General features: G+C 36.5%; 1 protein-coding gene across 8 annotated transcripts in view; it reads right to left on the bottom strand.

The window, feature by feature from the left end:
* Nucleotides 1-14,063, bottom strand: part of GRIA2 (glutamate ionotropic receptor AMPA type subunit 2) — an 88,116-nt gene that overhangs the window by 33,789 nt on the left and 40,264 nt on the right. For all 8 annotated transcript variants that reach the window (XR_008462451.1, XM_009898557.2, XM_009898542.2 and 5 more), the window contains exons 4-6: nt 11,221-11,417; nt 7,031-7,084; nt 4,566-4,727 (exon numbers count right to left, since the gene is read on the bottom strand). Coding sequence is in view for 7 of the 8 variants with exons in the window: in XM_009898557.2 (XP_009896859.1) it covers nt 4,566-4,727; nt 7,031-7,084; nt 11,221-11,417 (413 nt within the window). In the remaining variant the exon portion in view is untranslated. The remainder of the gene's footprint in view (nt 1-4,565; nt 4,728-7,030; nt 7,085-11,220; nt 11,418-14,063) is intronic.

Raw genomic sequence — 14,063 nt, 5'->3', positions numbered from 1 at the left:
TACATTTATATTTGTCTGCATGTTCTCTGTATTCCATCCTTGACTTAAATCAGCACCAGTAGAGTTAAAACAGAAGCTTCCAATTATAAGCTTAGTTCATTTGTGACTTAAAGAGTGGCAGTTTCAACTTCTGCAAAGAGCATACTGTTTGGTACTATACAAACACTTCATAATTCTAGAATCACACTGTCTTTGTAAGAAAAAAGTCATAGTAATAATTTTCTAAAAGACCAGATGTCTTGGTTGTATAAAAGAGACTTGAAAATTCTAGGTCAACAGAGAAGGCAAAATATTGAACATGTTAAAAGTAATGTATCAGGATGAAGCAGTTCAAGCCATCAAAAAGAGCTGCAATGAGTTACTACCTTCCAACACAATGGTATTCACTAGAAGTCCAAGCTGCTTTACATCTTCCACTAGGTAGCCCCAAATTCTTTTCTGCATGTCTAGTTTATGTAACAGACACAAGCTGCCTCAGATATTTCTTGTACACACTACACCTGAGGTTGCCCTTAGGAAAGCTCAGCACAGAGTACAATGGCTTATAGAATAAACTACTTCAGCTGAAAGGGGCCTACAATGATCATCTAGCCCAGTTTAGGGCTGACAAGTTAAATCATATTGTTAAGGGCATTGTTCAAATGACCCTTAAACACTGACAAGACTGGGACATCAACCACTTCTCAAGGAAGACTATTCCAGGGTCTGACCACCCTCTAGGCAAAGAAATGCTTCCAGTCTAAACTTTCCTGGTGCAGATTTGAACTATTCCCACACATCCTGTCACAGGATACCAAAAGCGCCTCCCTCTCCACCTCTCCTCTTTGGCAGCAATGAGCCTCCTTTTCCCAAAACTAGACAAGCCAAAAATACTCAGCTGCTCCTCACATGACTTTCCTTTCACCAGCATTGTTGCTGTCCTCTAAATGCATTCAATGACTTTCGCATCCCTCTTAAATTGTGGAGCCCAGAGCTGCATACAATATTCAAGCTGATGCCTCACCAATGCTGAATACAGCAGGATTATCACCTCTCTTGACTGGCTGATTATGCTGTGCTTGATGAACCCCAGCAAACCTGCTCCAGCATGGGCTTCTATCACCATAGGCCCACACATACTGCCAGAAGCCTGCTCAAGCACAGGCTTCCCACAGGGTCACAGCCTACTTCTAGCATCCAACTGTTCAGGTGTGGGGTTCTCCACAGGCTAAAGGTGACTATCTGCTCCATTGTTAACCTCCATGGGCTGCATGGGAACAGCCTGTTTCACCATGGTCTTCACCACAGATTGCAAGTGAATTGCTGCTCAGGCATCTGGAACACCTCTTCCCTCTCCATCTTCAATGACCTTGGTGTCTGCAGTTGGTTGTCTCACATATTCTTATTTCTCTCTCAGATGCTGTTTTGCATCAAATTTTCCCCCTTCTTAAATATCACAGAGGTGTTACCACCATCATTGATGGGCTCAGCCATGACCAGCAACAGGTCAAACTTACTGGCTGGCAATGGATCTGCAGACATAGGGGAAGCTGTTAGTAGCTCCTGACAGGAGCCAGAAGCGTTACTTACACGATCACAGAAGGGACAAACAGAAGACCAGTGAATTAACTTGCCCAGTAAGTGAGGTATTTACACACTATTCCAAGAAACAAAGGGTAATATTACACAGCTAGAGTATCAATATAAGAATGTATGCCATGTTCAGGAAGGACAGGTAGGGAATACAATTTAAATGAATACATGAAAAGCCCTGTACTTTAAAGAAATGATCAAGTACACACGTATGGCATGAGACTGTCTAAAATTGGCAGAAGTACAGAAAAACAACGCATCTAGATCTTAGTGTGTATCTCATGACAAATACACTTCAATAGTGTCACTATGCTGAAGAAAAAAGGGAAGAAAAAAAAGACTAGCATAAAAAGAAGCCCAGAAAGGAGGACTGTCTCTGAGCTAAGTGAAACCATTATTTCAAGTTCTACAGCGCTGCACTCAGCATCCAGCCTGGCACGTCAAAGTTCTAGAGCAAAATGATGAACAGGATCTTAGAGTAGAAAATCCAAAGGAAAAGGGATTATTTTGTTTAGCATGGGGGAAAGACAGGACAAATATGGCAGCCATTTTCAAATGTAAAAGGAAAGCTAAAAAGTTATATCCATTAGAACAGACAAAGCAGTAATTGAGTACATTGATGTGCTAAAACATCACTATGAGCTAAATATTAGTAATTTTCTCATGCAACATGACCTTTCTGCAGGTGGAGACAGTATCACAGTATCACAGGAGAAATTAATCCTGTTACTGGTATGGATAAGAAGAACGCTTGTTTTCTGAATTAGTCCAAGAAGCAGAAGTGACAAGCCCACTATTCTAATTACCAGCATTCCCTCTAAATAACATTTGATTACTGAAAATTAAGTCCAAGTGAATAAGAAATATAACCCTTACCATGATAATATAACCCTTACCCTAGAGATATTCAAGGTGAGGGTTGACAGGGCTCTGAGAAACCTGATCTAGTTGAGGATGCCCCTGCTGACTGCAGAGGGGATTGGACTAGATGACCCCTGGAGATCCTTTCCAACCCAGACCATTCTATGATTAAGATTAGGCAAAAACCAAAACAAAATATTTAAGCTCTGAGACAGAATGTTTGCATGGTTGTGAAATCACTAATTGCAGGAAACGCACAGGTAGATCTGATTCTGCCTTCAGGCAAAGAGGATGGGTTGGATAACTGACTGCTCAAAGACCTTTCTTGTTCTGTTTCCCTGATTTCTGTGATTCTGTGCTGCCTCTAGCTCCCTCAAGGATGGGAATGAAATGTGACATATCTCTGTCCTTGCACATAATGACATGCAAAAATGTCAACTAACATGTGTCTAAGGGCAAAAGATAGAAAGCTACATAAAGAAATACAGTAACTGATATAATCAATCTTTCCAAACATAGCAATATACATCCAACTCTAGCATTTATAAATTATCTGACAATTTAAAGTGTCTCAGTCTCTTGACTGAATGCCACTGTGATTCTTTATTCCTTAAGCAGACAACATAAAAAGGAAGAAAGATCAGCCCTTTAAAATTAATTTTAAATGTATTTTGAGTTAATGAAATTAACAAAAAGAGATGTTTCAATTCATTTATTTTTCCTATCCATGACACAATAAATGTCAAAACTGTAAGATATTCCATATACTCTCTTTTACCCCTCTGCATTTCTACTAGGCTTGAAAGGATCTATCATGGAAGAAATAAAGGGAATGTTAGTGATAAGGTCGCATATTTCAAAGCCATAATAAAACACTGCAACCACTTCATCTTATGTAACACACATGCAATTTGCCCCCTACTGTAAGTAATACCGGGTACCAGAATCCTCAACATTATGTCCCACTGATTTATTTTCCATCAGTGAGGAAAACTGAATCTTAGTTTCAATTAGACTCTTTTACTTCAGTTGTGTACTTCACTGGGATTATTTCCAGACTACAATCCTGCAACGTTAGCAGGTAGGTAGACAGATTTGAGCAATCAAGAGTCAGAGAGACAAAAGAATTATACTGATAACCCACAGCTACATATACTACACATATTAATATGAATATATCTAAAGGCACAACTCAGACTCTATTTTGTCAAACACAAAATAAAAAAATAGATCACTCATTCTGTCATGAAGGTTTGAAAATACAAAAATAACCAAGTAAAGATTATAGCTTTGACAAAGTTACCCCCAAATTCAGTCTCAGAAAAAAAGGAATCTCCAGATTTTATTATTTAATTTAAATTAAGGTTGTATACTTTAAAAGTTTTTTGTTCCAGGAATTTTAAAATTGGCTCTTCCATTCCTTTCTGAAACTTCTTATTCATTTCCCTATAAATCAAACATATGGTTCACACTGTAAAAACAAACACAAAAAGTTATGCCTAGAATAGTTGATATTTTTCTTTCAGTCTTAATGCCTTTTAGTTATTCTTAATGAAATTTCTGATTGTGTTACTTAAAAAACAAATTACTTTGCATTAAAAGGGCATTATTCTTTTTAACATCTTGCAAGCACCAACTGATCTTCATAATGGTCACTCAGGCCTGAAATCAGACCATGAACCTGTACCTTTTAGGAGTTTTTGTAGGATTTAAGCATGTCTCAATGTAACCGTCTTATCATTTCCTTGGGAGATTATGTTTTAACAGCAAGTCCTAGATCTGGGTTCCCTGGATGCCTGCTTATGACTATGTATTTGCTCTTTAAACATTTCAAAACAGAAAGAGAAAAACCAAAAGAATTCATTAAACACTTAATATATCACCACATTCAAAGCAATCACCTAACAAGCTGTCAGGTGCAGCTATATAGTAACATAGGAAAACTTAAAAGTTGTGTTGATCATTTTTGCTCAACCAGTCGTATGACAGAGAGTGTTAAAAGTACCTCAGAGAAATATAAAATGGTCTTAGCACAGCTGATTTTGAAGAGCTTTAATCTGTCTCTTGTATATCTATTCCAATTCCCTCCCTTTCAGTACATCTGTCATGCTTAAAACAAACATAAGACGTACCTTAATTGTACTAGTGTGTGCACCAGGATATTCTTTCTCCTCCAGTGTTGACCAGCGCTGTATAAATTTTGACACAAGAGGATCATCATAGTCAACTATCTGAAATCCTGAGACGTTGGCTCCTCCAAACTGAATTTTTGACAAATCTCCATCAGTAAATCCCTGGGCACAGAAAACATTATGTCCGCTATTCCAATAATTTTAGCAGATCTCTAAATAGTATATACAAATAAAGAGTTACCATATGACTTTTACTGCAGAAGTACAAGCCAACATTTTCCTCAAACAGGATCCAACTTTAAAATCCTGGGCTGCCAGGACTAAGTTGTGAGCTCTGCCAGCCAGCCAATGGCTCTTGTTCTTCACCAGACACAGACCTTCATTTCTACAAAGATCTGTCCTTCCCATTCTTACCTTCCTAAAGAATCCTGTTAATTTCAATGGGATTACTTAAAGGAGAAAGGGAAGACTGACACGAAAAAGAGTTAGAAGAAATTTTTGGCCAGGAGTAGTTATGGTCCCAGTTGTGCCCTCTTTTTGTAAAGAAGACTACAGCATGTGGAAGGACTTAACACCTCCCCTGTCTCCTCCCGCTGCTGTAAGAACTGCTTCTCATTCTTACAAAGAGTACATACATTTTGTTTCCTGTGTTTTGTGTTGTAACTCGTCCCAAATGATCATGCAAACAAATTCATATGAAACACCACATTATCAGAAGTTTCTACAACTGCTACACTAGGTGCTCTTAAATTATTGCTTATTAATGATACTCATCAGTGATGTGTTGCTGCACGCTAATACACTGCAATAGGGATCATGAAACTTTCTTCAATATTATTGTGAGCTTCATGTTTGACCAGGAACATTCATTGTATATTTTGACCTGTTGAGTGTTTTTTGAGCATATTCCATTATTAAAACAGATCAATGTCTTGACTGAATGATCAGCCTGAAGGAGAACATTATTACATTCAATAAAGAATAAGAAGGTGGATTCAGTGAAGAAGATGGGATACAATCACATACTAGATAAGTTTCTTTCTGCCAGAGAAAAATGCAATTTAAAAATTATTATCAAAGACATTTAATATGGTATTCCATAAAAGATCTACAACATTTGCATTTAAACTGCATAAACCTGTAGGAAGTAAATATGGCATTAAACAGTTTTAAAAACACAAGATTTGGTAAGTTTTAGATCTTATGGGTTTACTGTTACAAACTTAAGTCAATGGCTAAAATAGCAACCGGTTAACATAATGACATACATTAGGCAATTTTTCTAAAATGTTTATTTCCCTTAAGACCAAACCCACTATTTATACAACATTTGCAATGCAAAATACAAATATCTAACACTGAGGGAATTTTTCAAATTCTGTAAGACTTTTATGCTTATTTTGTGAATATCAGTCGCTTAACTCCTTTATCCTAAAAATGAGTTAATAAATGCAAAAATGAAACTAATGTTCTGCTTTTAAAGAAGCCTCGAGTATAAGGCTTCTTTGCACCTGTCTGACAATATACATGGTTCTTCAGAATACTGTCTGCCTGGAGGGGAGAAGTGTTTTGATCAAAGGTTGAGAGGAGATAGAGGTTATGTCTGAAGTGTGAAAGACACACCATGGTCCTTCTGTTTTCTCAGGCCCCCCCAAAGGGGTATGAGTAAGAGTGTAAATTAGAGCACTCCTCACCCTGCTGGAATTTATATCAAATGTTATCATAGTCCAAGAATAAAGGATGCAAAAAATTTAGAGGCGCTCACACCATGGAACTCCAAAAACTATTTTCTGGAAATTCAAGGCTGCAGAATTTGCTTTACGTGTTACAAAAACCCCATTGGATTCAACTATGCAGCTTCCTAAGTAAGTCTTGTTGAACTGAAGTCAGTAAAATGTCCCTTTACTCTCAAGACACAATTAGAAAACATGGATTTGACAAAATTTAGTTAGAGTTTCCTGAACTTCCCCTTTAGGGACACTATTAGCTATAATATCTGATCATCTGTGTTCAATAAAAGATTAATTCAAATTGATTACCAAGCCGATTGGAGGAATAAAGATGTGTAAAGCTGAAACCCACTAGTCTAGCAGAATGAAAGCTGAGCATTTAATTTTTAAGTACTTTAAAGGTGAGAGAAGAAACACTGGTTTGCTGAATGAATATATCAGACTATAATGCAGAAAGGTATTTTTCTTCAGAAGTATATAAAAAAGGGGATGAGTCTACTGAAGGTGCTGGGCAGCCTTCACCCTCATTGATGGGAATACTGCAGAAGGCACTTAAGTACTAGAAAGGTTCAGGCAATGAAACAAATATCATTCATTTAGCAAAGATAAAGACATTTAGCTTTTTTCTATTTTCCAAAATGCATTTAAACCCCCAAAACACTAGTTATAATAAGGCTAGTTACTAAAAGCAGTAAATTGAGTAATACAGGTATTTTAAATATTAAAAATGCTTACCAAATTGGCAATTATATAATGGTATCCTTTAACATGTTTACCAATTGTGATAACCTGTAAAAAAGAAGAAATACTCTGTAATGGAGAACATTCATCTGCTATATGTTACAAAATCTAGTATGGTGCAAATGCCAGCTAAGAGCTTTATAGTATGCAATACAGAGTTTGTTCAGTGCTTTAGTTTTCATTTTACCTAATGCATCACTGACCATACTCTCTGCTGGTGGAAATTAGTCATATTCAAACCCAAGTCCCAAGATCTGTAAGCAGAGGAGCTGAATACTAATAACTATGCTCTGTATTAAAAGCACAATCCAGACAGGAGAGAGTGAGCATCATGCAGTAGAAGCACTGTGCCTCAGAGATTCATGAATAGATTCTGCTTCCTTTGCAGCAGAATTGCAATGTTCCTTGAACTAGAAAAGGTTTAAAAGCCCACTGACATTAATGAAAGCCATCTACATTATAAGGAAGTTTCTTAAAGTTCAAATCCTTGTTTATTGCCCTAAGGCTTCCTCATAATCTCCTTCAAAGCCAGCTGGTGGTTTCTCAGCAGTCTCCACTGGCAGCATACAGCATGGATAAGTCTCTCAAATAAGCCTAATTACAACTGTATAAGCATGGGGGAGTTTGCATCTTGAAGCAAAGCACTTCTCCAGAGAAAAGATGTGGGAGATAAGAGCACTCGAGAGGTTTGTTCCATCTTTCAAACAATGAGAACAGCTTAAATCAATAAAGGATAATTCATTTGTCTTCTCATTAAACATATAACTAAAACATTCAAGAACAGGTATCCTGTAATTTTTATCAGGCTAGCAGTGAATGACATTCCACATGCTTACTGTAACAAAGTTACAGAAATATAGCAGAAGACAGTGTTTAACACTGAGTTTTGTATTACTAGAATTTGAGACTGAGGGATCATATTACACAGGGTGTAGAAGTTATTCAATTATTCCTCTTTTGAGCCCTCTATATACATGATATATGAACTTAATTACTCTAAAACAGTTCAGACTACTTAAAACTCATTATTTATTAAAAGATTTAAGAACTATTTCTTATGCAGCTGCTGCTACCCAAAGAAACTTCAGTTAGAGCAAATTAGTTGTGCATAAAATACTTCTTCATTATTGGTATCTGAGAAAAGTCTGCAAGTCTTTGGATCAGTAGTTAGAACTCTGCTCTAACTGCCACTAGCTTTGAAAACATTGCCCTGTGCCACTCATCCATATGAACAGTAAGCATGTTACTAGTTACGACTCTGAGAAGATTCAGTGGTGGTTTCAAAAGCCATGATGAAGGAACTGTGCACACAGAGTCCCTAGTTTAGACCAGCAGCTCAAGCAAGGATAGACAAGCAGTGGTAGTAATTGCATGGCTGCCCAAAGGATGTTATCAGGGGAACATGAGTCTGCAAAGAAAGTTGGCTGAGAAAAGATAGAAGCTATATAATGAAGGGGATGGTAACAGTGACCTGCCAAATCAGAGAAGGGGAATATAAATTAGACTAAGACCTGGGGAACTGAAATAATTTTCAACTCCAACTTACATAACTTGTTGAAATCTAGAAGAGAAATTGTATCACAAGATAAAAAAAAAAAAAAATCAAACACAAGAACAATGAAGCAACTTTGGAAATACATTGTGTACTTATAAAAGGTCCGAGGACTAGAGTGCAACTGGGTGAACCTAAGGTTATCAGCATAGCTTAAAATGTTAGTGGAATACATCAAAGCATCACGACAGGTTTGTTAAAGAATGGAAAGCAAGGAATAAAGTAATGAAGTTGCTGCTCGGTATTTCAAGGGTGCAAATACTTCAGTACTCAAAAATCTGGTCAACAGAAGGCCTGTTGCAGGTCTCTCAGTACTAATACACAGCGAAGGGATACTGATACAAAGGGTCTACTTTAGACATCCTCATGGAAAGAAGGAAATCACAGAGCTTTTTTTCAGGGCAGGAATTAAAAGAACTTTTAAAATAATAAATGTGGTAGCAAATCAAGACTTGAAATACGTATCTTCTGCTTTTAGAAAAGAAAACCAGGAGAACACAATCAAAAGACACTAAATGCCCAGGAATCCATTGCTCAGCACATTTCATTTCATGTATAGAAGGAAAGTTACAGAAAAAGACTGTTAAGTATAATGGGCTTAAAAGAGACCAAACTCCAGGAACCGATAGAGCATCTTGCAAAAAAAGAATTTCAAGGCAACTGACAGCAGTTTAAAAGACCATCTTCTCAGGCATATCAGTAAACTATTCTGAGCACAACTAATTGGAATTGTATTAACTGACATGTGTGGCTGATCCAGCTATCTAGAATTCTTCATTGATTTACCAATCAAAACAGCAGAACCAAAGTTTATCTATCCATATGCTTAAGGAGTAGCACAAGTCTGTGGAGATTGGCTGAGAAAATCTGAGAATCAAAACAAAGCAGAATCTATCAAAGTGCAATTAAAGCCATAAAAATATCCCAGAGCTGCAATCAAAACAAGAAGCAGCCGGAGGAAAAAATAGGTCTTTTATTAAACGAAGACAGTAAAAACGAGTGGCAACTAAAGCATAAAGAGAGTTCTTGTCTTTTGAAAAGTGGCAAAAGAAGAAACTGAAGAAACTTGAAGTCAGCCAAATTTTCATATCAGGGAAGAGATTATAATGAATATTACATACTTAATTTTCTAGGATAAGTTGATAACTAGTCAATATTGTCTTCTCAAGATGAAAATATGTCAAAGCAATTTAATTCCTTTCTCTGACATGACAGCTAGATAGAGATAGAGAAGACAGCAGACGTGACACATTTTGAGTCTGATAAGGCTTTTGCCCTGTATCCCATTGTTTCTTAAGGGAACATGGCCAAGACAAAAGTCACTGTAAGGTAAGCAAACAACTGCCTAAACAGCCACACAGAACCAGCTGAAGAGGGCCTATTTCCCTCAGATACTGCTCTACTCAAATACATTTATTGACATAGATAACAAGTCAGAAAATAGTTTAAAAAACCTGTATATGATAGAGAAATTGAAAATGCTCTGGAGAATAGGTTCAAATTCAAATTGACCTTGAAAATTACAGAAACAGATTGTAGATGTGAATTCCAAATAAAAAAGACAAATACAATGCATTCCATTTAGGACACTGGTCACTGCCTGAGCAGTGCAACAACCTTGGTAGCAAAGACCAAAATAACAAATCCTTCAAAAAAGCAACAAATAGATACATCCACACTCTGATATATCCCTACAGATGGTGCACAGTTTTACATGGTCCAGCTCAAGTCAGCAGGGAGCTATTTTTATTTTCCATTGTGCTCCACATGCATGAACAGAAGCAGTAAAACTTTCCTAGACACTAGGATTGAAGAAATGAATTAGAAGGTAATCACAGAATCACACAATACCAGGTTGAAAGTGACCTCGAGGACCATCTGCTCTAATATTTCTTCATAAAAAAAGAATCATAAAGAATTTACAATAATGCAATCATTTGAATCTGATGCTATTGTGAAAATGAAAATAATTTTTTTTTTTTAATTTGGCAAATAACGTATGTGTAGGTGGAGTGAAGACATAATTTTCTGTTCTGTTTAAAGCTCAGGAGGCCTTAGCTATGGAAAGCATGCAATTTTGATTAGCACACTTGAAGAGCTCCCTTAAAAATGAAGAGACCTAAGAACAGTACAAATGACAAAGAGCTTAGGAACATGAACTATGAAGGGAGTTAAACAGGAAAAAAGGAACTGAAGACAGAGCCTTCCCAAGATGTAAAGGGTTATTGGAAAAAGCATTAGAAGTAGAAAATATTTTCTGTATGTAAGGAGAACTAATCTCTAGAGATAATAAAAGTATTTATAACACACCATTTATAACAGTGTATCAACTACATATAATATAGTATACTACTCAAGTGGTGAAATAGCCTCAACAAGATTATTTTTTGCTTTTTTAAATAATCAGGATATGGGATTTATCCAGATAGAATCATCTTGCCTTTAAGGAAAGAAGGATAATAGGATTTGTGTGCTCACTTTCTGCCTGATATACACATGGACCTCAATACAAATCTGTCACTTCTAAATGATACATAATAATCACAAAAATAAGATCAAGAGATATGAACTCATTATGCTTGTTTATAGAACATAGCCAACTGCTGTCAATGAAGAATGGGGAATAGCAAACCTGATCAACAATGTCGTTGACTTTATCGCGCTCACAGTCCAAAATCACTCGCCTTTCCTTTTTTACCTCTAGATCTTGAAACAGTGAACGGTAAGTTTCATCTTTTCTGTCATTGTTAATATTTCCTACATTTATAGCAGTCACTTGCCATTTCTTTTCAGCAGCAGAATCCAGTACAGCTTGCAATGTTGATAAGCCTAGTGAAGCACAGGAGAAAACAGAAGATAGGACTGATAAAAGCTTCAGGAATAACAAGCTTCTAGAATGTGATTTATGAGACTACTTATTTAAGACTTCCCTGTAACTTGTCTGAACTGCTACACATTCTTAGGACTCAGAAATGGAGATATGTGTGGGCCAAATCTGTTTGCATCGCGTGGGATTTCTATTTTCTGCAAGGAATCAGAATAGAGCCTTGTAAAGACAACATTTTGGTTTTGCTTCACCCTTCTGGAAAGTGGGATTTTGCAAGTTTCACTGATCCACTGCTGGAATTCCCTATGTTGGGAAAGAGCTCTTCTAGGATATCCAATAATGACAAGCTGCTAATTAAGAAATGCTGTAGCTCACAGCACTTGAGCAATACTGTATTTAAACCCAGACCTCGCTCAAGTCTATGGCAAAATTTCCATGTTCTGCAGTTGCACTAATGGAGTTATGATTTCTGTTGCCTACAGACATACCCCTAATTATGAAAGATGATGAGCTAAGATACGTTTTTCCATATAGATAAGTAGGCTCAGTGCTAACACCTACAAGGGGTCAACAGAAGTTTGCTTCCATTTTATTCTTTTGGCACATTCCAGACAGGAAGCTGTAATGGTCTGTACAGCTGCAACTGCCTTCAATATAATGTAAAATCAGTGAACATTTTACTTGACTGGTTTTCCTTTTCAAGAATTAAATAACAGAGTACAGAAGCATGAATGTTACTGCTAGAAATTAATTTCTGCTATTCAACAAATACCATTTTAACAAGTTCCGGCAGCAAAGGAATTAGACTTGTCATGTTTAAATTCCTTCCAGAGAATTCTACGTAATTCTAGAGTGCAAATTTAAAGATGGCAGATAGTATTAAAGAAAAAAAAAGAAAATCAGACTTTCTCACAAGCCAGTGGATGTTTTTAAGCCAACTGACATTTTTGCACATTCATCTTCCCTGAAGCCATAGAGCACCAATAGTAATTTCTTTAAGGCACATTTTTGTCTTGGTATATAAAGGAAGTTTCAGGTATAACTCTCATGAGAAATAATAGTGGTCATGACCACAAACACAGAAAGAAAGTACTAAGAAGTAATTTAGTTTGTGAATTAGATAAATAAACAAATAAATATTGGTCACCATTGAGCAATTCAGTTTTATCAGGGAAAATGGTAATGACATACAGCGCTATACACAACAGGTCATCAGCAAAGGAAAAAAATGGAAGCCTTCCAAAAGCACAAATTCAATGATTATCTCAAATAGTTCTGGTTTTCTGTCAGCTTTAAAGAAGACTAATATAAAGTTTTGTATGCCGTGCAATCAATATTTGTTTTAAAATAACAGATAAAGACAGTCCAAGGGTCCTTATAAACCATGGAGAGCTCACACTAAAAGATAATTACTGTATGTAAACTAAAAGATGAAGGGAACATTTTAAAATATTAAAGAGTACTACACCTCAAAATAATGGTAACTTCAATGGCAATTTAAAATAATTATTAAAAAAAAAATCCAGACAACCAAACCAACCAACCAAAACCCACACCCCAAACCAACAAACCAAACTAAACTGAAACAGATATAATCTGTTTACTCTGTCTTAAACAGCATCTCAGTTAGGCATAAATTAATTAGGGCTATTAATGTTAATATTCTCTATTACAAAGGATTTCTATCTTTTACTCCTCTGATCTTCCATTCCTCCCAGGAACACTGTTTTCTCAAGGTGCTCTCTGAAGACATGTCAAATGGCTGGCTGGATTTCTTGCTTTTCATAGGTGTCATATTTGTCATCCCCACACAGTTAAGTTCTTTCTGATAGCAATAACACATTCTAATGCAATGAAAAACAAACCAAAAAGGCCATCACAGCAATACTTTTGTGAATGTGTCAGTATCTGGCAATGGAAATGGGACTCTGCAGAGGAGAAAACTCCAATTACATTTACTTTTTTAAACTGCAGGAATAATTCTAATCAGGAACCTCTTGTGGCTGAAAGTCTTTTGGTTTTCAGGAGATAAACTCTTAGATCAGTGAGCCTCTGAAGAGAGGCTGAGTAAATTAGTAATTGTTACATATGCAACCTTCAAATAGTGTCACTACTGGCAACACAGAGGTGGCAAGGAGGGTAAGGGACACTGACCCACATTACATGAGAGCAACTATTGTATTAATCCAGCTGCCCCTATACAATGTGGCTCAGCATCATTATTAGATTGAATATGCATATACTGGATGACCTCACTTCTTTAGACAGAAATGAGGTATGAAATTGCCCCACACTTCAACCAGTCAGCTCCTAAACACAGAAAAACTGTAAAAGTAGCAATAAATTATTATTTTGGAACAAGTTATCAAACCAGTTACTGTTAGCTTCCCCAGCTTCCATAATGACTGCCTCTTTGCCTTTTCTATCTCTCTCCTGAAAGTGACAACCATTTAAATTATCTGTAATTCCTTAAATATACACCACTGTCACTACATTAACATTTATACAGAAGTGTTTAGAGGAATTGTGGACTCCCTTTTTTCAGCATTTGATGTCAGCGATGCCGACTACATACTGCTTTGACTCTTCAGATTAACCTTGTGTAATCAGTGGGAGCACTGAAGAACAAGGATTTACTTAACATAAAG

The sequence above is a fragment of the Dryobates pubescens genome, chromosome 1, assembly GCF_014839835.1.
Source record: "Dryobates pubescens isolate bDryPub1 chromosome 1, bDryPub1.pri, whole genome shotgun sequence".
Taxonomy (NCBI): Eukaryota; Metazoa; Chordata; class Aves; order Piciformes; family Picidae; genus Dryobates; species Dryobates pubescens.
This window is presented reverse-complemented; position numbering and strand designations above follow the sequence as displayed.